This window comes from Chrysoperla carnea, chromosome 5 (genome assembly GCF_905475395.1).
Source record: "Chrysoperla carnea chromosome 5, inChrCarn1.1, whole genome shotgun sequence".
In the NCBI taxonomy this organism is placed as follows: Eukaryota; Metazoa; Arthropoda; class Insecta; order Neuroptera; family Chrysopidae; genus Chrysoperla; species Chrysoperla carnea.
In genome coordinates, this window is record NC_058341.1 from 66,193,523 (window position 1) to 66,215,797 (window position 22,275).

The 22,275-nt window shown below is 30.4% G+C and overlaps 2 protein-coding genes across 2 annotated transcripts; one reads left to right on the forward strand and one right to left on the reverse strand.

Annotated features, from left to right (window-relative positions):
* The first annotated feature begins 158 nt into the window (after positions 1-158).
* Positions 159-2,513, forward strand: LOC123301326 (zinc finger protein 271-like). Its single transcript, XM_044884064.1, has 2 exons — positions 159-984; positions 2,332-2,513. The coding sequence occupies exons 1-2, from the start codon at positions 159-161 to the stop codon at positions 2,511-2,513; spliced, it is 1,008 nt and encodes a 335-aa protein (XP_044739999.1).
* A 12,125-nt stretch (positions 2,514-14,638) lies between these two features.
* LOC123300847 (proline-rich protein PRCC) lies at positions 14,639-19,429 on the reverse strand. Its single transcript, XM_044883499.1, has 3 exons — positions 19,125-19,429; positions 18,502-19,057; positions 14,639-15,827 (listed from the first exon to the last, which is right to left on the reverse strand). The coding sequence occupies exons 1-3, from the start codon at positions 19,368-19,370 to the stop codon at positions 15,550-15,552; spliced, it is 1,080 nt and encodes a 359-aa protein (XP_044739434.1). The 5' UTR covers positions 19,371-19,429; the 3' UTR covers positions 14,639-15,549.
* Between the last annotated feature and the right edge of the window lie 2,846 nt (positions 19,430-22,275).

Sequence of the window (22,275 nt, forward strand, 5' to 3'; positions counted from 1 at the left end):
CACTCATATTAATAAGAAAATAACAAATTAAAATCTTTCTTTATTTATAAATACACATTTTAATGTAATTAATTAAAATGTCAAGAGATTGTTGCGACATTAATAATCCGATTCTAATAAACAATGCGATGGTTTTAAAAAAACCAAAAAATAATTCGATGATACTTAAAAATGAAAACAGTACAATTGAACAATTGCATTCTAAATTGATAAATAAACATGCTGCAGATGAATTATTAGAAATATCAAATTCAAGTGATGTTAGCGATGAAACATTTTCGCAACCAAATAATCTACTTGCGTTTCAAGAAAATTTTGTTTCAAGTGATGTTTATGAGAAAACAAATGTATCTCAAAGTAATTTTGTAATTAAAAATGAAAACATTAAAATTTCCGAACAACTTCATTCAGTGTTAATTATTAAAAATGATGTTAGTGATAAAATATCAGAAGAATTTAATTCGAGTGTTAGTGAATTGGGAATACTTAGGCAACAAACCAATATACTTGAATGTGAACGAAATTATAGTACAGACGATACGGGAGAAAAAGATATTGCGTGTGATGAAAAATTTAATGATGCAAATAACTCAACGATCGTTAAAAATGAAAGTATTGAACAACTGCATACAGAGTTAATTATTAAAGATGATGCTGAAGAGGGTACTAGTGAAAGTGAAATATTAGAAGAAAATAATTCGAGTGATGATGAAATGGAAATATTTGGGCAACAAACCCATATACTTGAATGTGATGAAAAATTTAATGATGCACATAACTCAACGATCGTTAAAAATGAAAGTATTGAACAACTGCATACAGAGCTAATTATTAAAGATGATGCTGAAGAGGGTACTAGTGAAAGTGAAATATTAGAAGATTCAAGTGATGTTGGCTATGAAACATATTTGCAACAAAATGATTTACTTGAAAATAGAGTTGGTGATCATACTCGAGAAAATACAGCAGAAGAATATTTTCCATGTAATATTTGTCAAAAAACATGTATTTCTCAAAAAATTTTATATACACATCAACGACTTCATACCGGAGAAAAACCATTTTCATGTAATGTTTGTGATAAAGTATTTATGCGGCAAAAAAAATTAAATAGACATAAACTTATTCATACTTTAAAAAAAACATATTCATGTGAAATTTGTAAAATGTCTTTTTTGCGACATGCCCAATTAGTTGTTCATCAACGATTTCATAATGTAAAGGTTGTTCTTGAACGTATTCATATTACTGGAAGTCTTCCGAGAGAAAGAACATTTTCATGTAATGATTGTGACAAATCATATTTTCAGTATATTAATTTAGAAATACATAAACGTATTCATACTGGAGAAAAGCCTTTTTCATGTAATGTTTGTAAAAAATCATTTCGCGCAAAGAGTTCTTTAATTCATCATAAAAAAACGCATACTGGAGAAAAGCCTTTTTCATGTAATGTTTGTAAAAAATCATTTCGCGCAAATAGTACTTTAATTTATCATAAAAAAACGCATACTGGAGAAAAGCCTTTTTCATGTAATGTTTGTAAAAAATCATTTCGCGCAAATAGTAGTTTAATTTATCATAAAAAAACGCATACTGGAGAAAAGCCTTTTTCATGTAATGTTTGTAAAAAATCATTTCGCGCAAAGAGTTCTTTAATTCATCATAAAAAAATGCATACTGGAGAAAAGCCTTTTTCATGTAATGTTTGTAAGAAATCATTTTACACAAATGGTAATTTAATTAGACATAAAAAAACGCATACTGGAGAAAAACCTTTTTCATGTGATGTTTGTGATAAATCATTTACGTCCAAGGCCAACTTAGTTGTTCACAAAAGAACACATAGTGGAGAAAGACCGTTTTCATGCGACCTCTGTGATAAAACATTTAAGTGTCGATCTGTTTTACGAGAACATAAACGAAGTCACACTAGAGATAAAACTTTCTCATGTTATGTTTGTCATAAAAGATTTTTGAAAAAAGGCAATTTATACAGGCATGAACGCATTCATACTGGGGAAAAACCTTATTCATGTGACGTTTGTGATAAAACATTTAGCTGTTCAAGTAATTTAGTTAGACATAAAGTTGTTCACACTGAAGAAAGGCCATTTTCCTGCGATGTTTGTGATAAATCGTTTAAAACGAAATACGAAATAACTATGCACAAACAAATTCATACTGGGAAAAAACCTTTTTCATGTGATGTTTGTGATAAATCATTTACGTTCAAGGCCAACTTAGTTGGTCACAAAAGAAAACATACCGGAGAAAGACCTTATTAATGTAACGTTTGCAATAAATCATTTAGTTCTCAAAACAATTTAGCTAAACATAAAGTTATTCACATTGACGAAAGGCCATATTCATGTGATGTTTGTGATAAATCATTTAAAACGAAACAAGTAAGAGCTAAACACAAACGAATTCATTCTAGAGAGGAGCTTTGTGATTTTGATAAACCGTATTCATATGATATTTGTGAGAAAAAAATTTATTCATCGGATTAGTTTAGTTAATCATAAACTAAATCACACTGGAGTCAAACCATTTTCATGTGATGTTTGTGATAAAACATTTTTTCAAAAGGGAAATTTAGATAGACATAAACTTATTCACACCGGAGAGAAACCCTTTTCGTGTGATGTTTGCAATCAATTTTTTAACGTTCAATCCAATTTGGTTAAACATAAACTTATTCACGTTGGTGACACGCCATTTAAATGTGATATTTGTGATAAAGCATTTCTAGTGCAAAGTAACTTAAATAGTCATAAACTTACTCATACTAAAGAAAAACCATTTTCATGTAATGTTTGCAATAAATCATTTAGGCACAAATCTAATTTAGTTGCGCATAAACACAGTCACACTGGGTTAAGGCTATTTTCATGTAATATTTGTAGTAAATCATTTATTACTAAAAGGACTTTAGTTATTCATAAACGTTGTCATACTGGACAAAAATCCTATTCGTGTGATGTTTGCGATCAGAAATTTTCGTTAAAACAATATTTAATTCAACATAAAATTTTTCATACAGGAGAAAAAAAATTTTCGTGTAATATTTGTAAAACAGCATTTGCTTATCGAAGCAGCTTTAAGCAAATATAAAATAATTCACACTGGAGTGAGACGTTTTTTGTGTGATATTTGCGATAGACCTTTTAAAACGAAAAAAGATTTAGTTCAACATGAACGACTCCATAGTGGTGAAAAACCATTTGTATGTAATGTTTGTAATAAAGCATTTGCACAACACAGCAGCTTCTACAGACATAAAAAAAGTTCATAATAAGATACTTTGTGATATTTGTGGTAAAATATTTAAGTGTGAACAGGATTTAAATAAACATGAACGGATACATGGTGAAAATCCATTTTCATGTGAAATTTGTAATAAATCATTTAAAAATCAAAGAAATTTAACAAATCACAAACGATATATTCATAGAACAAAATTATTTTCATGTGATGTTTGTAAAAAATTATTTTCCATACATAGTCAATTAGTTCGACATAAACAGATTCCAGTAAAATAAAAACGTTCTCTTGTGATGTGATTTAATTAAACATAAACGAATTCATCCGAGAGAAAGATCATTTTCATGTAATGATTGTGATAAGACATTTTTTAAATCTTCTCATTTAGCATGTAATGGAATCAAGTTATCCTCTAAAAAACAATTTATATGGAAACCAAGTTTACATCAACAAGATTCTAAATTCAATAACCAGTTCGACCATTTATGTCGACAAGCTAACGTCTCCTTCAAATACATAAACATTATGTAACTTTTTTATATACAATAGTAAATAATTTAAATATACATCTTCGGTGTTATAAAATGGTTCCGATACCAAATTGACTAAAATTGGAAACGAGGAATCTCCGGTGATGGGAATCATTATGTTTAAGTTCGGAATAAACTTTTATGATGATTAATATTATGGACGAAGATACTAGCAGTTATGTCAAAGGGGGCGATCTGCACTCAACATGTCAACATGTTTTGATTTTTGGATGCTACACAGCTATAGTGTTATTATCCACTGATCGATGTCCCAGCGAATAATACGCATCAACTTACAATCAACATGTATTATTATTTGTTGCTTCAAGGAATTGTACTGCACCATTCTTCTTCAGATTCGAATTCTGCCCGTCCCTTCTTCATCTTAAGGAGGGGGGAATGATGTAATGGAATCAAGTTATCCTCTAAAAAACAATTTATATGGAAACCAAGTTTACATCAACAAGATTCTAAATTCAATAACCAGTTCGACCATTTATGTCGACAAGCTAACGTCTCCTTCAAATACATAAACATTATGTAACTTTTTTATATACAATAATAAATAATTTAAATATACATCTTCGGTGTTATAAGCAGTACATAAACGCATTCATACTGGAGAAAAGAAATTTTCATGTAATGTTTGTAAGAAATCATTTTACACAAATGGTGATTTAATTAAACATAAAAAAATGCATACTGGAGAAAAACCTTTTTCATGTGATGTTTGTGATAAATCATTTACGTCCAAGGCCAACTTAGTTGTTCACAAAAGAACAGATAGTGGAGAAAGACCGTTTTCATGCGACCTCTGTGATAAAACATTTAAGTGTCGATCTGTTTTACGAGGACATAAACGATGTCACACTAGAGATAAAACTTACTCTTGTTTATTTATGTATTACCTAAATTATGTAACTATTATATTCTCATAGATGCTGTAAATATAAAAGATGTTCTTAATAAAAAAATAAACTACTAGAATAATATTTTTTTCGTAAATTGGTGAAATTTTAAATTGAAAAAATTTTCAATGTTTTAAATTGATGACTGTGGATTTATATATCACAAGTGAAAACAAACAATTGACTGAGTTAATTGTTGAAATACCATGCATAGTCAGTGTTGATTTCTTTATCACATAACACATGCCTGAACCCATGAAGCTTATAAGAAGGAGAACGATCGCTATAGAAAATATTGTCCCCGAAATATGGATAAAATAAGTGAGGCGCTGCGACCGCTAAGAAGTATCAATAAAGGCGGGCTGTTGTGCGCTAATTTGAAATGATATATCAATTTGTACATTATGCAACTAACTTCATCCACTTCGCAGATACTACTTCTTGATGATAGCGCGGCTGGTGGCTTAAAAATTAACTATAAATTCTACAAATTTTCAGGGACAGGTGCGCTAATGCTTTAGTACATAGCGATCTTTCTCCTTCTTTACATATAACCTTCATGCCTGAACCATTAATTGTTATATAGCAGTATGGCGCCAATATTCAAATATTACTGAATAATTTATTTTATAATTTATGTAAATGTTAAGTTTTATTTTGCCTTAAAACTGTTCTTATTCAATTGGAAATCGTTTGGGAAGATTTAGGAATATAATTTTATTATTTAGGACTGATTAGTTTTCATTTAATTAATTAGTTTTAATTAATTTTACATAAATTATAAAATAAATTATTCAGTAATATTTGAATATTGGCGCCATACTGCTATATAACAATTAATGGTTCAGGTGTACGGTTAATTAACATAACCTATCAATCAACTAAAAAACAGGTGTAATTAATTAATTATACATTCCCAAACTCTGAAACCGTGTTTATCGTAATTCCCAAATTATTTCCTTTCGAACAACATAAAAATTAAGTGGATTTAATTTCCTACCTGCTAACTATACGCTGAAAAAAGAATCATTAATCACAGGAAAACAAATAATTCCCAAATTCTAAAATTATATTCCCAAATCCTCCCAAACGATTCCCAAATGAATGGAAATAGTTTTAGTGAAAAATAACAATTTTATCTGCTGATGCTCATTTACGAACTTGATCTCACTTTTTACGTCCTGAGTACGCTGTAAAAATTTCAGCTCGATATCTTTTTTCGTTTTGAGTTATCGTGTCCGCAGACGGACGGACGAACGGACAGCCGGAAATGGACTAATTAGGTGATTTTATAAACACCTATGACAAAATTTTTTTCCTAGCATCATTATTTTTAAGCGTTACAAACTTGGGAAATTCATAAATTTTTATTTCATAAAAAGATTGTTTATGAAATGTAATGATATTGAAAGAAATTTTCAATAATTCATTTTTAAGACACTTTTTACTATGATTTTAAAAGCAGAACTTAGAGAAATTTTTAAAAAAATTTCAAAATATTTTGTGACTGACATCTTCAAAAAGGTTCGTTTTCATAATGCCTCAAGTCAAAAGTGCACTTGTTGAAAGTGAACTAGTGACTTTTTTAAAAGTTGGTTTTATACTTGTGGGTAGTACAAATCTAAAAAATAAGCTATAAGTGTAGCGCCAATTCCCATAAATTGACAGTGACCCATTCAGGCTTCCGTGGACAATGAAATGCACTACATATTATAACAACTTTATGATGTAAAAAACGTAATGATATTGAAACAAATTCGGATAAAAACTCATTTTTTTACTATTCTTGTTTTCGTCAGTTTGATTGGTAACTATTACCTTGAATACGTTAGAATATAAAAAAAATCCTACCAATGATGCAAAAAAGCTTATCATGATGAACAAAAATTTTGGATGGATAAACGTGGACAAATCGTTGCCTAACGAACGACATTTCACATCATGAAAATTCTCATTTGGAGGTCTTTAATTAAATTTTTATTTCGTCATATCTTAAAATTGAAGAGTGGACAAACAAAATTTTTGGGTGGACAAACGTGGACAAATAATTCTCAAACGAATGACATTTACATTTTATGAAAATTTGCATGTAGAGGTGCTTATGTAAAAATTTTTAAATTGTTCCTTAACTTTTAGAGGGTCGAAAAACGTAAATTTTGTGTGGACAAATGTGACAATTGATGGAATAATAACTATTCAAATTAGCATGTTATGAAAATTCGAAAATTTGGGTATATTTTCACGAGGCTACTAATTGTAGACTATGTAATAAACAATTTTCATAAAGTAAAAGATACTTTACATGCCAGTTGTGTTGAATATGAATATAAAGACGCTAAAGGTTACGAATTAGTTATGGATAGATAAAATTTTTGGAACAGATTTCGAGTTTAGGATTTTTGCGAAAATGTATACCTAATAAAAAAATATTTGGAAATTAGACGATAAAAATAATACTGTTTTTTCGAGTAAAGTCGATACCGATATAATTGATGGAGAATCGATTAATATTTAATTCACAGGACACGGACGAAGAAGTCACTTTGAACTTTAAAAATCAAGAGCCAAAATAAAGAGACTATTCAGAATTTACCACAATCAAGCCAAAAATCTGTAGGTATATTTACGAGTTTTCCGGCGATGATCCAATAAAATCTTATAAAGTTAAGAAAGATCAACAATTAAAAATAACTAATACGAAAATAGTAAATGCAATAATCACTACCGATTCCGTTGCTTTTGAAAATTGTATAAAACCAATTGAAACTGAAAAGCCTGTTAGCATCTCCCGCTCTCTTCAGAATTCTTCGCCGGTTATGAGCGAGAAATCTTTAATTGTTTACCAGAATTCAACCCGCAATTCTCGTTCATCAGATTACTTAAGTATACAATCTTTAAGTTCAGACGAGGATAAAAGCGTACGATCATCATCAAAATTAATGAGAAAAGTAAAACAAAAGAAAAGCGCAACCTTTATAAACATAATCTTGGATGGTTTGATACTTCAACCGCAAATATCGCTACAGGTGATTACGTGGATATGGAATTATTAAGAAATAATAATAACTCAGAGATGATGAAACTTTACTCATGCCCTTATACATTTTATAGTGATTTACGTCGAAACAAATACGGTTACGTTGCGTATAATCATTGTCTTGTAGCCTCTTGCGCGACTAAGTTTCGATTTGATATCTATGGAATTGAACATAATTACATTAGAACAGTCGTAAGTTGCACGGCAAACACTTTTGAACACGATGGAGATGGTAGGATAATTTGTAGACAAATTCGAAGTAAAAATCGTCAAAAGATGATGAAGTTACTTCAATATCGTTCAGCTAGAAGTTTGCAATTAGAGGAAAAACAGAAATGGTACAAAGAGTGATTCGCTGAAAGTGGACTTGGGCAAACTTGTTATAAAATAAACACTTTACAAAAAATAAAATCTGAGAATAGTGTTGAATAGTTTCATCAATCATGAAAGACACGAAATAGATTCGTTCATTCGACAAGTTTCATTACCTTTACGAATTATAATGTACACTAAAAAACAAACCTATAATTCTTCATTCCAATGCTACGGGTGCTAACGCTTATATACCGGACTTTAAGAAAATTGCAAAAATAGTATATTACTGTTTACTTCATAGAGCGGCAACAGCATCAATTCCTCTAGCACAAATGATAACAAAGCAATATAATATAAAATGATTTCCATTTTCTTAATGGAATATAAAATGTTTGTGCGTGAAGAACTTAATTGGTGGCCTCTAACAAAAGCGATTGTTACGGATTGGAGTTGGGCTCTCGTGCATTCGATTATGTCCGAGTGGAATGAAATTGATATGATCGGGTACCTACAAATTTGTCACGATTATTAAAATATTCAAAACCTTTTCTTACTAGGGTAGTAATTTTATTAAGCCGTTGTGCAGACACTGCTCATAGAGTTAGTAGAATAATTAGTAATACCTTTTCAGAATTGTTAAACATTAAAACTACTGGAATGTGTTGTTATATTAATTCTTTGTCGCAACCAAACTCAAATGCAAACCACGTTCCTACTAATTTTAAATATTGTCCTTCGAAAGGATGAAAATCTGATAGCAAATAATTTTGAAAAATTCAATACAATGTTAGAAAATAACAAAACATATTATACAGATATTAAAAAGGAATTTGAAGGTTTAGAAGAAGAAGATCCGCCATTGGAACCCGATATAGTTCCTTATCGTAAAATTGTCTCAATATATGGGAACTAAGAGTTCTATATAGAATATAGATCAATTTTAATTAAAACAAAACAAGAAATAGACAAGTTACTTTACCACTAACTTTATGCCATACTGTCCGATTTGGGGTGGACTTATGCTCGACTTAGTCGATTCAATAATATCACGGGTTTCGAATGCGTATGCCGAAGCACACAATAAATATTACAAAGAAACTATGTATTTACAAACAGTTAAACAAATTAGCCGATATAGTTCGCGCACTTCGACAGTACAACGAACAATTAAATACTGAAGACGAAATAAAAACGTCAAAATCCAAGAAAATTAACTTATTAATTAAAAATGGGAACGAAAGAAAAAGGGTCTGCAAATTACAATAAAAAAAAACAAAGATCTTCACACATGGATGGAAAAGTAATTAAAAGAATAAGCCGTAGACTGAATCCTCAGGATACAAATAGTAAAAGCGATAAAAAGGTACCTCAGGAAACAAAAGAAAAAAAGCAAAATATGCGTATCAAATTAACAAATTTAGAATCCGAAAAAGAGGAAATAGTAAGATGGTATTAGCAGAAAATTAATTAGATCTGCATGATAAGAATATAAGTCCTGGAGCAGTAGATAAATTAAAAAATAAATCAGACCTGTCAGACAATAATATCAATCTTCTCCACCCCAACCCCAAGCTGTTCAAATATGGTTGCAGCATAATGCCCGTGAGTACTGTTTATACACTTATTAAGGATAAATTTCATTAATTAATTACAATAAATTTTGTTTGCAGACACATGAAGCGAGATGAATGGGTAAAGCGGGGGCCGAGGTGTTAGAGGAAGGGGAAGTGTGAGAGGAGGGGTGCGTGATGGTGTACGTGGGGGGCGATCGAGACCGTGAGAGAGCACGTGGCCGTGGTGGAAACCGCAGAATTGCAGAAATGGTCCATGCGATGGTGGAAACCGCAGAATTGCGGAAATGGTGTAAATAATCAGGATAATGGAATATAATTTTTAAAGATGAAATATAAATTTGATTTTGTTAAATAATAAGAGTAAAAATGATTAAAAAAAATAAACAACTTTTGTTTGAAATTTTTCATTAACATTTCAATAATATAAAAGAGTTCTCCAAAAATATAAAAGATATGGAGATGGAAATTTGTAAACAGCTTCAACTAGTGGTGAGCTTTATGAATAATTTTTGAAAAAAAAACGAAATAAAAGTTTTATACACCATAATGTAAAACTGCTTTTTGGTATTCGTTGTGTGCGTAGTCATGGTAGGGACAATAAAATCGATGCCAGCGCTTTAAGTGAAAAATTTTGGAGTTAAAGGGGGCTGTTATGACTAATTTGCAATTCTTTACATGTTAATGTAATCGAAATGTCAAATTAAAATTATTGAAAAACACGAATTAATTAAACTTAATGCATTAAAAATTGTGAAAATAAGAAATCAAATTGAACAAATATTATTTTTCAAATGTAAATTATCATAATTATTTATTTAAATTTGTGAGACAAGAATATTAAATTTTAAATGTAAGTCTTAAATGCAATCCATACAATTATATATGCATCCATACAATTCTATAATTAAAGTAGTGTATCGTTACCATGGAAACGAAACTCACGCACAGAGCGAATATGTAATTTAATCCCTTGGGGAAGTGTAAAACAACGTTTTACTAGCAAAAAAAAAGTTGTTCCACCTGCGTAATAGCTAGAAACTGAAAAAATTCGAAAATTTGAAGCACAATTTTTTTTTCACAATAATAGTTTCACACTTCCCTAAAGGGTTTAAATAACATCAAAAAATCTGCTTTACATCGCGTTGTGCAATTTTAATGTAGACTTCAACTTTCGTATATATAGTTTGGAAGAAAAAACCTTTGTAAGCAAAATTAAATTTAACTATTTTAAAAAGATATGTTACTTAAACCTTATCTACTAGTCACCTTGAATAAAGAATAATAAATTTATTTATTAAATACATTCCTCCAGATTTGATCTCCAGACTTAAATAAATGAATATTTTATAAAATAATTGCAACATATAGAATCAAAACTAGAAAATCGACAGTATCACTCACAAAATCAATATATGCTCGTTGATTAATCACTCATTCGATTGAATCATTAAAGATGGACATTCAAACTAAATTTTGTGGATTAGTCCTAGCGGGGATACCACGTTAAAAAAACGCGCCAATAACCCTACCCAAAGGGTGGTGTGGAAATGGTTTTTTTTTTTTCAGAATTTCACATAGGTGCTTCATAAACTCTCGCAATGTTTAAATAATCAAGTGCTATTTTTTTATACACATACTTTAAGGACTTACATTTATCATTAAAAAATAATAATAAATCATTAACGCTTAAAAGTATATCTGAAAAATGTGGATGATAAATACTTAGTTTGCCCTTTTTGTGCCAAAAAGTGATATTTCGGGTAAAAATGGCCCGATTTTTTTTTTAATACTTGATAGAATTCGTGTGATCTGACATCGGATTCGAATTCAACGACTAAAATTACCTGCTAAATGACAATATTAACTCAAAATATGCATTTGAAAAAAATTTGGGCTACATATACTACCCGCTGGACCCGCTATGCATCCTTATGACTGGGTTAACATGGCTGAATGTTCCTTGGGGTCCTATAAAAAAGTTACAAAAAGTGTTAGTAAAATCTGTACTGTTTCCCCACTTTTGCTATACATACTATTAAATATAATGCAAGCACTGGCATTCAACAGTTCCTATACAGGGTATTTCAACAATTAACACAGTCGATTATTTATTCTCAAATATTAATGGAAACTGTTTTTTAAAAACCTTGTATTTTATTTTGGATTATTATTTTAGCTGTTTGCTTTATTTATATAAAAGACTGTGACGGTAAAATAAAACTCATTAGTAATAAAAATATTTTAATATAATTTTTGTATCATTCTTTATTAGAAATTATGTTTCTTAAAAATAAATAAATTTTATAAACTGTACATGAAATAGAAATAATTTTCAACGACTTGATTATATAAAAGAAAACTATTTTCCATGTGCGAATCGTGAAGATCAGCAAATCATTTTCGCAATAAATAGAGATTTGAAAAGTTAAGATACGCCTAGTTTTATTCAGTTTTAATCAAATCATGGCATAAAGTATGAGTTTAAACAAGAACTTAGAATAGGTGTGAATTTAACAAAAATTTAGAATGAACCACTTTCAATCGAAACCGCAAGTTGAAAAAATGTTAAAAAGAACCAGCCTGGCCGATTTATTAATCAGAAATTTAAAGTTTCACATTCAACGAAATTTTTTTGGATTTTAGAGTGGGATGCGCGGATGGGAAATCCCCCGGACATTATACTTAAAAAATTTGATGTTGCCATTATATGACTTCCTTGTACGCTGAACTTAACTCCATTTAAAAAATGAAATTAATTTTATTTCAAAATTAAAATAAGAATCAACGGGTTTCAATAACGATTTTAAAAGTCAAAATCAACAATTTAATTTAAATTTTGCCACTCTAGGTCTACGCCTCACGAGCCTCAGCCTAAACTCCCCCCCCTTGTTTAGATGTTCAACTATATAGACATTTCAGTCACAAGGAGAGGTTTGTGCCCAATCAAATGTTAGATGTTACTGGAGTTCCAAAATTCAAAACTTCTCGGACTCATCATTTATGAGTTAGGCGAGACACTTAGGTTAACATACGTACAGACATCAATCCGAAATCAAAATGGATATTTACGAAGAAAATCTATAAAGATATGAAGTAAACGAACACTCAAGATAAATGGCGATAAGATAAAAACAAAATTTAAACTCACAAACTAAACGAGTCTCTCAAAAAAAATTTAAAAGAAAAAGCTGATTTTGCAGTTTTTAATACTATACCATTAGCAAGATAGGAGTTCGTTAATTATCGTTTACAATTTTGAAGATTTTTAGTATCATCTAAATTAATATTTTCATAATTAGCAAAGTTAGAGAATAAAATTTACTACAATTAACTTCTTCTTTTTGTCTAAGTTTCCTCTTTTAAGATTTATTGTCGCTCAATGCTCAAAAACAAGCGCGGATCCACTGTTGTGGGCACGATGAGCATGCCCAGAATCCTAATAGACAACTACCAAGCGAAATCAGCGGAAGATACTTTCAGGTAACAATTTACATACCTCTATTAAATTCCATGATTAATGATTTGGGGCAGAGATTGTCTCCGAAGGTACTCCACGTAATTCATTTGGTAGTTTTTTTTTGTCTAAACCAAATGTTAGTATCAGAGACTGGGATATCGATATCGGAACAGTAAAAAAAGTGGGCCAGATGTAACGGCTATTCATTAACAACAGGAAAAGAAAATGTAAAAGCAATTCCGCCATGCCAGAGTCGGTAGCTCATCTCATTGAAGCATCTGACCAAAATTTTTACCCTTACTTAAAAATTTTCTTACAAATACTGACAACTCTCCCGATCAGCGTAGCTACCGCAGAGAGATCGTTTTCTACCCTACGAAGAGTAAATTCTTGGTCGCGTGTCTCAATGGCACAGGAAATATTCTCCGGGCTAGCTCTCTTAAATATGCTAATATTAAAAGTTGTGAAAGTTTTCACGAAAGAGAAACGTAAGCTTAAATTTGTAATTTAAGTAAGCACCTAAAGAAAATTATTCAATGTAAGATGTATATAGCATTTATATATGATAACCTTTGAAGTTTTAAAAATTCATTAAAATCAGTTCAGTAGTTTAGAGTCTAAATGTGACACTGTGATGTGCAAACAAACACAAATTTACTTTTGTAATTTTCGTGAGCGAAAAAAATTTACAGGTTTATTAATTTACTAGTGTTCGCCCCACGGCTCTGTTCATGTGGAACTATACACTGTGCAAAATCTTGGTCAGGGCGTCATCTATTTTGTAAACAACTCCTTTGTAGGAATTACATATCGATCATGAGTTCATACTCCGATTCTCACTTGGCCGATTTTCGGGCAGCTGTATCCAAGTTTTGTATTTGAAATCTTTAAGATATTTCGATACCAAAAAACGATTCAAAAAAATAAGGTCCAAGTTTTATTTATCACTAATTATCCTTTTATACATCTTTTGTGAAAAATGCATATCGATGCTCTGAACGATTTATGAGAAATTAACTATCAAAGCCAGTGTTTTTACCAAAAAAGTTTTTAATTTTTATGAACAGTTTTTAGTTTTGATATAAATATAAAGCTTAAAACTTGAGGAATATTGATAAAAGTTTTTTGTGTAAATGGTTATTGACTAAAAAAACCAACATTTATTACAACTTCTCCATATACCACCATGTAAAAAAGAATCTTTTTAATAATTAATTTCTCGTAAACCGTACATAGAATCGATTTGAAATTTATACAAAAGACGTATTAAAAATACTCAGTAATTTACACACAAAATTTCAGTTTTTTTGGTAACACTTTCGTTTTGGTATTGGTATCACCTTAAACGTAAATATCCCTCTAAATATGTTAAGAGGCTTAATGGCAGTAAATTTTATTTTGTACAACTTTACTTATTACAAAAATCATTTCATCATTTTTACTAGTATTAATCGAGAAATTTTTTAAATAAAAAATGATAATTAACTAAGGTCTACCACGAAAATGATAATTTATAAAATGCAAATAAAATTTTTTTTTTAATTTCTCTTCTTATGCGGTATTTATTACCAATTATTTTTTTTCGTGATGGATATCAATCTGTCGCAGTCAATTAATAAGCAGCCCAGCCTTTTTAACTAAACAGCGCTTTTCAACTAGTGGCTCAATTATATTCCGCCGTAGCGTCTAATAAATAAACATTTAATGAACTGGCTGGTTGATGCTTAGGTCATTTGTACAATAGGGTGATCATTTGAAACAAATATGAAATATCTGAAATTAGAAATTGGTTTTTTTTTGTAATTTAAAATATAACATATTTTTATTTAATAATCATGAGATCAAATAGCTCATCTCAATAACAAAGTACACATGTAAATAATTAAAATATTATTTGCTAACGCAAGTTAAACTTCCATGATATTTGGATCCAAAAAGAACTTTCTTATTAAAACAAAAACATCTATTATTGCGAAACTGCTTCCTAGTAGGCGTACAACTACATTTTTGGAATCCCTGGTCATCAAAAGGTGACTGACTCGCCACAATATCCCTCAAAGAAATTGGATTATTTGGAATTCCGTCGCCATAGTTTGTATCTGAGTACTGAAACTCTTTCCGTGAAAACACAATACCATACTTAGTACCAATTTCCTATCCCCACATTCTTCCATTGAATTTATTTTGCCTCACGCAATCAAACTATGAGAAACACCAACAATATTGTGCCTTGTTAATTCCATATTGACAGTGTGTGGGTTTCAGCACTAGGTAGCCGAAAGTGTAACTAAATTTAAATAACTAGGCTAGACAAATAGTCAAACGTTATCGATCTAAGCCATTTACCTAGCCGTTTGCTTAAATATTGTTTAGGCCACTAGTAGAAAGGCGAGGCTGTTAACTGAACGACCAATTAAGACAGTTGGCTGCGACAGATCTATTGAGATGTAAACATTACATTCTAAAAACCGTATTTCGATTGTGTTTGCTGACGTGTAGCACGATTTTGTGCCCACAAGTTCTTTAATTGCTGTTCATTAGCCTTGGCTTGTTGAGCCAAATACGTTATTTGATGTTTGCGTTTTAATATTCCACCAGGTACAGCTTTAACGGCTTCTTGTTCTTCAGGACCAGTACCTTGTAGTAATGCATTTTGATACCATTCCTTGTTATCAGGTTTGATATCATGTTCGTGTAAATCAAGAATTTGTGCAGATGCTGTTTCCAATTTTCTTTTGCCTAAAAAAATATTTTAGTTCAGTTTGGAAAAGTGCATTAAAAATTATAAAATTTCGAGAATTTTTCCATTTTGATGGATCGAGATAATTTTTTGTAAATATTAAAAAATGGACTTAATAATTTTTTTTTCAAAAATGTAACAACTGACATTTTGCACCTGAAAGTGGGTAATACCCCTTCTCGACGGTCGACGGTGAAAATATTGTACTACAGCGAGCGGACCATTTTAATCGATGAATTAAAAAATATTGTGAGTAAAAGGTAAAATACATCAAAATTTTTTAAACGAAAAATGTTGAATTCAGAGGCAAACATAGTGATCAAAAAATTGAAGAATATTTTAGATTAGAAAGTTGTTCCATTTAAAAAACAAAAATATTTTCTTTGAAACATTTTTTAGGTTCAAATAGTTACGACAGAAGTTCTATGCGAAAAGGGAGAAATTTACAAAGCAAATCATACTATCAAAATATTTTCAACAAACTTTGTTAAATGTTTATAAATACCGCCGACCTGTCTTAAACCTCCCCTTCATCACTTAGTTAATATCAGAAGTTCAATAAAAATTAGTATTTCATGCAAAGTTAAACTTTTACATTCAATTTTTGCCTAATTCACTAGATTCACGAACTCGAACGCAGGGCGTTTCCGAGTAAGAGATGCTATTTTAAATAAATGAAGCTTTATGATTCCCATTCCCAGTATTGATGGATCAAAGGTTCCGGGTTCAAACATTCTAAACCTGATGTCTTGCAGGTTTCTATAGGTACAAATAACATGTATGGAGATTTCTTAGTCCTCCATACAGGCCATAAAAGTGGGATCATCAGAGATGTCCATGTTATGAAAGTAGTAGTTCAATCGACATTACTCTGTCAAAGGTCCCATCATCCTTCTCAACTGTGCTCTAGTGAGTTTCAAACGAGCTTAATCGAATGGTCTAGGTATGGTCATAAACAATTTAGTCTGTCGCAAGCTCTGTGCAAAAACTTAATAATCATATCCATTCCAAGATTTGGTAAATTACGAAACATATTCTTATGGGAATGGCAGTTTCAGGTAAAAGGGGTGTTTCAGACGACCCCTCTCCGCGTTTCAGTTTTTCATTCATCGACTATCCTCGATTGGAATCTTGTCGCTTCAAGAGGCCGAAAGAGGTTTGACTATCTGAGAAGATGCTGACATGCCTCCCACTGTAACATTTCGATAAATAGGCTTGCTAAATCACTTATTTCAAAAAGCGGTATTGGACACTTTTAAAAACGATAAAGTTATTGATTATTAAATTCAAAGTATGCTCCGGAGTGTAAAATATCTAAGACTTAGTTACATAATGAATATCTATTGGGTGGTTTGTAACAACAAAGCTAATTAAACACTTAAAGTATTTAACTAATTGTTATTTTTTTAGCATTTATATTTCAAAAAAATTCGTAGCTCAGGAGATGCGTTAGCTAAGCGAATCCAGAGATTGAAAAAATAACACATTATTCTTAAAATCGAATATTGCATTTTTAGTTTTAAAAGAATTTTTTTTTCGAAAACTTAAACGTTTAGAGAAAATATCACACGAGTATTTTTTTGCTTAAAACTAATCACACTACAGAAATATTTTTATTTTGCAAAATTCAAAAGTTTGTACTTTGCGCACACAACACTGTTTTACAAATCGTCAATTTCAACCTGGTGGGTGAAATTGAATTTGATTCATAATTTTAATGAATGGGTTTCACGAAATTTTAAGGCCAACCGGATGCTGGACGTCCCGATAACTTCAGATTATTTAATTAAGCACGTTTAATTTTAATGCGAACAAAAAACGATACCTAAAGGCGATTTTCCACTAATACCCCAATAGCCATAGCAAAAAAGTAGATTCATAATGTAATTTACTGCAGAAATTTTTTTTCTTCTTGAAAGATGTTCAGGGGTATCCACCGAGTGTATATCCAAGTTGGGGGGCGATCTTCAGCCGACTTTTTGCCAAGCACGTTTTATCAAATATCCCGTTAACCGTGCACCGTACAACAAAAAAAAAAAAAAAAAGAAAAGGGATCATTTTTGTAGATAATAACATTTTCTATAACTTTTATTTGAAACTTTTTTCTATATAATGCCGCTCTAAATTTATGATACTTTAATGTTTCATGATTCGTTAACTATATATTAAGCAATAATCATATTGAACCAAGTTTAGAGCGCTATAAATAAAAATCTATATATTACACAGAAAAAAGTTTCAAATTAAAGTCATATAAAATGTTATTATCTAGAATCTAGATAGTTCAGGAGATATTTGATAAAGCGTGTTTTCCAAACTGGCAGTTGAAGCTCGCGCCCTCCCCCCGTCACACCAACTCGAGTTTACATTCAGGGGCATTCAGGGGATACCCCTGAATTTATTTCAATAAGACAAACATTTCTACAGTAAATTGTCCTTTATACGGACAGTTGAGTTTGTGTATTTGGAATCTAAAAAACAAAAGTAAAACTGAAACAAACTCAAAATAATAATTTTAAAAAAACCATATTTGATTATTATTATCCATATGTCGCAAAACACGCCAGTCTTTAAAAAGTTTGCGAAAAGTTAATTTATTATTTGAGTTTGACCGTTTAATGGAAAATCGATATAAGAAGCTTTTGGAATGTTTAAAATTGTATTTTGCTTTACCTTTCGAACCTATCAGGGCTTTTAAAGCAGCTTCATCTAATCCTAATCGGTTATCAACGACTTGATTACTTTCAAACTGGCTAACATCTTCATTAGCTACCAGTGGAATATATTGTGAGGCTGATGGCATAGGCTCAACACTGGGTTTAACTACTTCAACATGTTTATCCTCTTCTTCCGGTAATTCAGGGTAATATTCTGGTTCAGGTTTATCTAATGAGAAAAAGTCTGTTCCAGTATCATTATCATCGTCATCTTCATCATGTGTAACACCATTTGTTTGATCTTTCGTAGAAATAAGATCAATCTTTTGTTTCAATTTCTCTTCAACTTGTTTCTTAATCGCACGAGGCACAAGAGGTGTTTGAACAGGTTTTGGTTTTTTAACACTTTGAGGTACTAAGCTTGTATTGCTACCAGTTTTTGGCGGTGGTAAAATAGAAAATAATCCTGTCCCTTTCGTACTTGCAGGTCGAAATTTTTTAAAAGGTATATTATTTGAAATTTCATCTTCATCAAATTGTGACAGGCTGGGTATAGTTATTTTCACAGGCTTCTACAATACATAAACAAAACATTAATCATTTTCATTCATTTCCAAAAAAATCAACATTAAATCCTACTTTCTCTTGTAAGTTTTTTTCAGGTTTTTTTTGAAGAAATTCATCATTTTCTTCTTCTGTTATAATTTCAGAATAAGCTGCTTTTGGAGTTGGTAAATTAAACAAACTATTATTTGAAATACCATTACTAATTTCTGTATTTTGTACAGCTTCAGATTTCTGTTCAACTGTCTCTGGTAAGTTGTTTGTTTCAGCTTCTTCCTCGCTATCACTAATATCACTTCCATCATATGGAACTAAAGACATTTTCCAAAAAATAAAAATTGCTTTGGTATATTTAAAAATGTGCCATTTTTCTATTTTGATTGTAGCCAGCTGTGCAGTTTGACGTTTTGTATTAATCAATGTTGTGCGCAAGTTTAAAAAATTCAAATTAAGGAGGTAGTTTCTATTTTCAATTTATTTTTTGTTTAATTGTTTAAACAGGATTAATTGCTTGTTTAGTCAAGTCAGTAATTCAGTTTTGTCATTTATGATAATAATTTTTTAATGGGAAATTAATATGATAAATTGAATTACTATTTATATAAATTTGTATGCCTTACTTCCGATATAATATGATAATTTTGTACCTAGCTGTAAGTTTCTTATATTAAGCTTCGACAGCTTCGACTAGTTTTCTATAATTATTTTCGGAATCGGAAACCCCATTTCCTACTTTTTATACCGTTATTATTATATCAGAAGTTTATTAAATTTATTCCAAGGTTTGAAGCATATGTTCTTATAAACTCTATAGAGCCTCGCGTTAATTATCGCGTTTTGTAATTAAGAAAATTTTCAATTATTATTACTCAGAATATAAAGGGGATTTTTCAACAAAAATCTATGTAAATATAAGGTGGGGCAAAGAAATGTGCGATTTAAAAAACGCTGTAAAAAGGAATCTCGTCAAATTTTTCAAATTATATTTTCTGTCCCATTCTGTAAAGTAGATTATTTACATTTAATGTTTTAAAATATAAAATTTGATTGTTGAAAAATTGCAATGGTGGAAAAAATATTTGAAAAAAGAATAAGTCTTAATAAGTCTTAGGAAACTCTGAAAAAGTCTTAGTAACTTTAAAAAAGTATTAAGAACTCTGAATACCTCTGAAATAGACTAGCCCGAAAAGGTTGAGAATTTCAAAGTTCCTAATACTTTTTCAAAATTTCTTATTCTTTCTTCAAATATTTTTTCCACCAGGGTAGGAAAAAAAAAAAAAAAAAAAAAAAAAACTTTTTGAAGAATATTTTGCAGTAAATTTACTTTCCTGCAACTTTTATTTTTATTATAAAAATTTCATTTTGATTAATCATCGAAAAATTTTAAAATTACAAACGATAATTTACTTTTCTATATCTTGTTATGAAAATTTTGATGGAAATTCGATGTAGAACATCTTATGCCTGTAGACTCCTGCAGTATAGTTATCAATAGCACTCTGTATATGCAAGTTGACCCATTTTAATCGTGATAGACACTTTTATTCTAAGATGTAGATTTTTAAAAAAATGTTTGTTACAAAATACACTTGGAGGAGGGAAATACATTCTCGAAAACCGTTTTTTTAAAGTTGTCGGTTTCATGGTCAAATGAAGATCAACGTCATTTTTTTGGAAACCCTTATTTTTTCAACATATTCGTTTTCTTTGGTAAGAATACGAATATTATGTTCGAAACATTTTGTCACCATGTCCCCTTCCAAACGACGAAAATTTTGTATGCAAAATTTTTTAATGCAAGCTGTTCATTTGAGTGCGACCCGTAATTGGTTCACACCCACTGCAATATTAATTATTTAACTATAGTAAATATGTGCTTACAGAATCAATAACTGGAAGAAGACTAAATTTGCCACAATATGAGACGAGAATGAACTCTGTAGACCCAACACTTTTCGAGATAAACTTTCAAAATTTATCGACGTAACTTACATCAGACCTAACGTCAAATCCGTTAGTTTCAGCTTTTTATTCAAGAAAAATTTCAGCTTTTTTTTTCAGATTTTGGTGATTATATTCCTAAAAGGGTAGTTTTTGAAATACTTTTTCAAGATGATTTTAAAGTCGACTAAATTTGCTACAATATGAGACTAGAATTGTCTCTGTAGACCCAATATTTTCCGAGAAAAAACGGTTCAAAATTCATCATTTATTCTAACTTCGCAATTTTTTGCAATATTTCAGACATCACTCGAACTACCCTAGCTGAAGGTAGTTCCACTTAGCTCTGACGGAGTGTGCTAGTGTTGTTCTGGGTCAAAAGTATTTCAAAACGACATAATATTGCAAAAAATTGCGAAGATCGAAAAAAATGATAAAATTTAAAAGGATTTATCTCGGAAACTAATGGGTCTACAGAGACGATTATATTATCATAATGTAGCAAATTTAGCTTACTTTAAAAACATCTTCAAAAATTACCCGACTAGGGTTATAATCGCGAAAATCAGAAAAAAAGCTGAAATTTTCACGGGTTTTTTCGATTTTTGACAAAGTTGCGTATATCGCTCAAGGTCACAAACTTGGATTATTTATTGGGACAACATCATAAACAAGTCTGCTAAAAATTAGAACTACCGGATTTGACGTTAGCTCTGATGTATAAATTTACATCGATAAATTTTGAAAGGCTTTATCTCGGAAAGTGTTGAGGTCTACAGAGTCCATTCTTGCCTCATATTGTGGCAAATTTAGTTTTCCTTAAAAACGTTCTGAAAAGGTTTCATAAAAAAACTAGTCAATTGGGGTTATAATCGCCAAAATCAAAAATTTTCACGGATTTTTCGATTTTTGACAAATTTGCGTTTATCATTCAAGGTCACAAACTTGGATTATTCATTAGACCAACATCATAAACAAGTCTCCAAAAATCCCAACTATCGGATTTGATGCAGACTACCCCGTACTTTTAAACGAAAAGTTACCCCTGGTGGAAAAAATATTTGAAGAAAGAATAAGAAATTCTGAAAAAGTCTTAGGAACTTTGAATTTCTCAACGTTTTCGGACTAGTCTAATTCAGAGTTATTCAGAGTTCTTAATACTTTTTTAAAGTTTCTAAGACTTTTTCAGAGTTTCCTAAGACTTATTAAGACTTATTCTTTTTTCAAATAATTTTTCCATCAGGGACTGTATATTATTAGTTTTCGTAAATATTTCTTTAAATTG

What these genes read in the sequence shown, in the direction of transcription:
- LOC123301326 (XM_044884064.1), top strand. Translation starts at nt 159, where the DNA reads ATGATACTTAAAAATGAAAACAGTACAATTGAACAATTGCATTCTAAA. An exon ending in AGCAGAAGAATATTTTCCAT is followed by an intron (nt 985 to 2,331) that starts GTAATATTTGTC and finishes AAAACAATTTAG; the next exon opens with CTAAACATAAAGTTATTCAC.
- LOC123300847 (XM_044883499.1), bottom strand. Translation starts at nt 19,370, where the DNA reads ATGTCTTTAGTTCCATATGATGGAAGTGATATTAGTGATAGCGAGGAA. An exon ending in AAAAAAACTTACAAGAGAAA is followed by an intron (nt 19,058 to 19,124) that starts GTAGGATTTAAT and finishes TATGTATTGTAG; the next exon opens with AAGCCTGTGAAAATAACTAT. An exon ending in AGCCCTGATAGGTTCGAAAG is followed by an intron (nt 15,828 to 18,501) that starts GTAAAGCAAAAT and finishes ATATTTTTTTAG; the next exon opens with GCAAAAGAAAATTGGAAACA.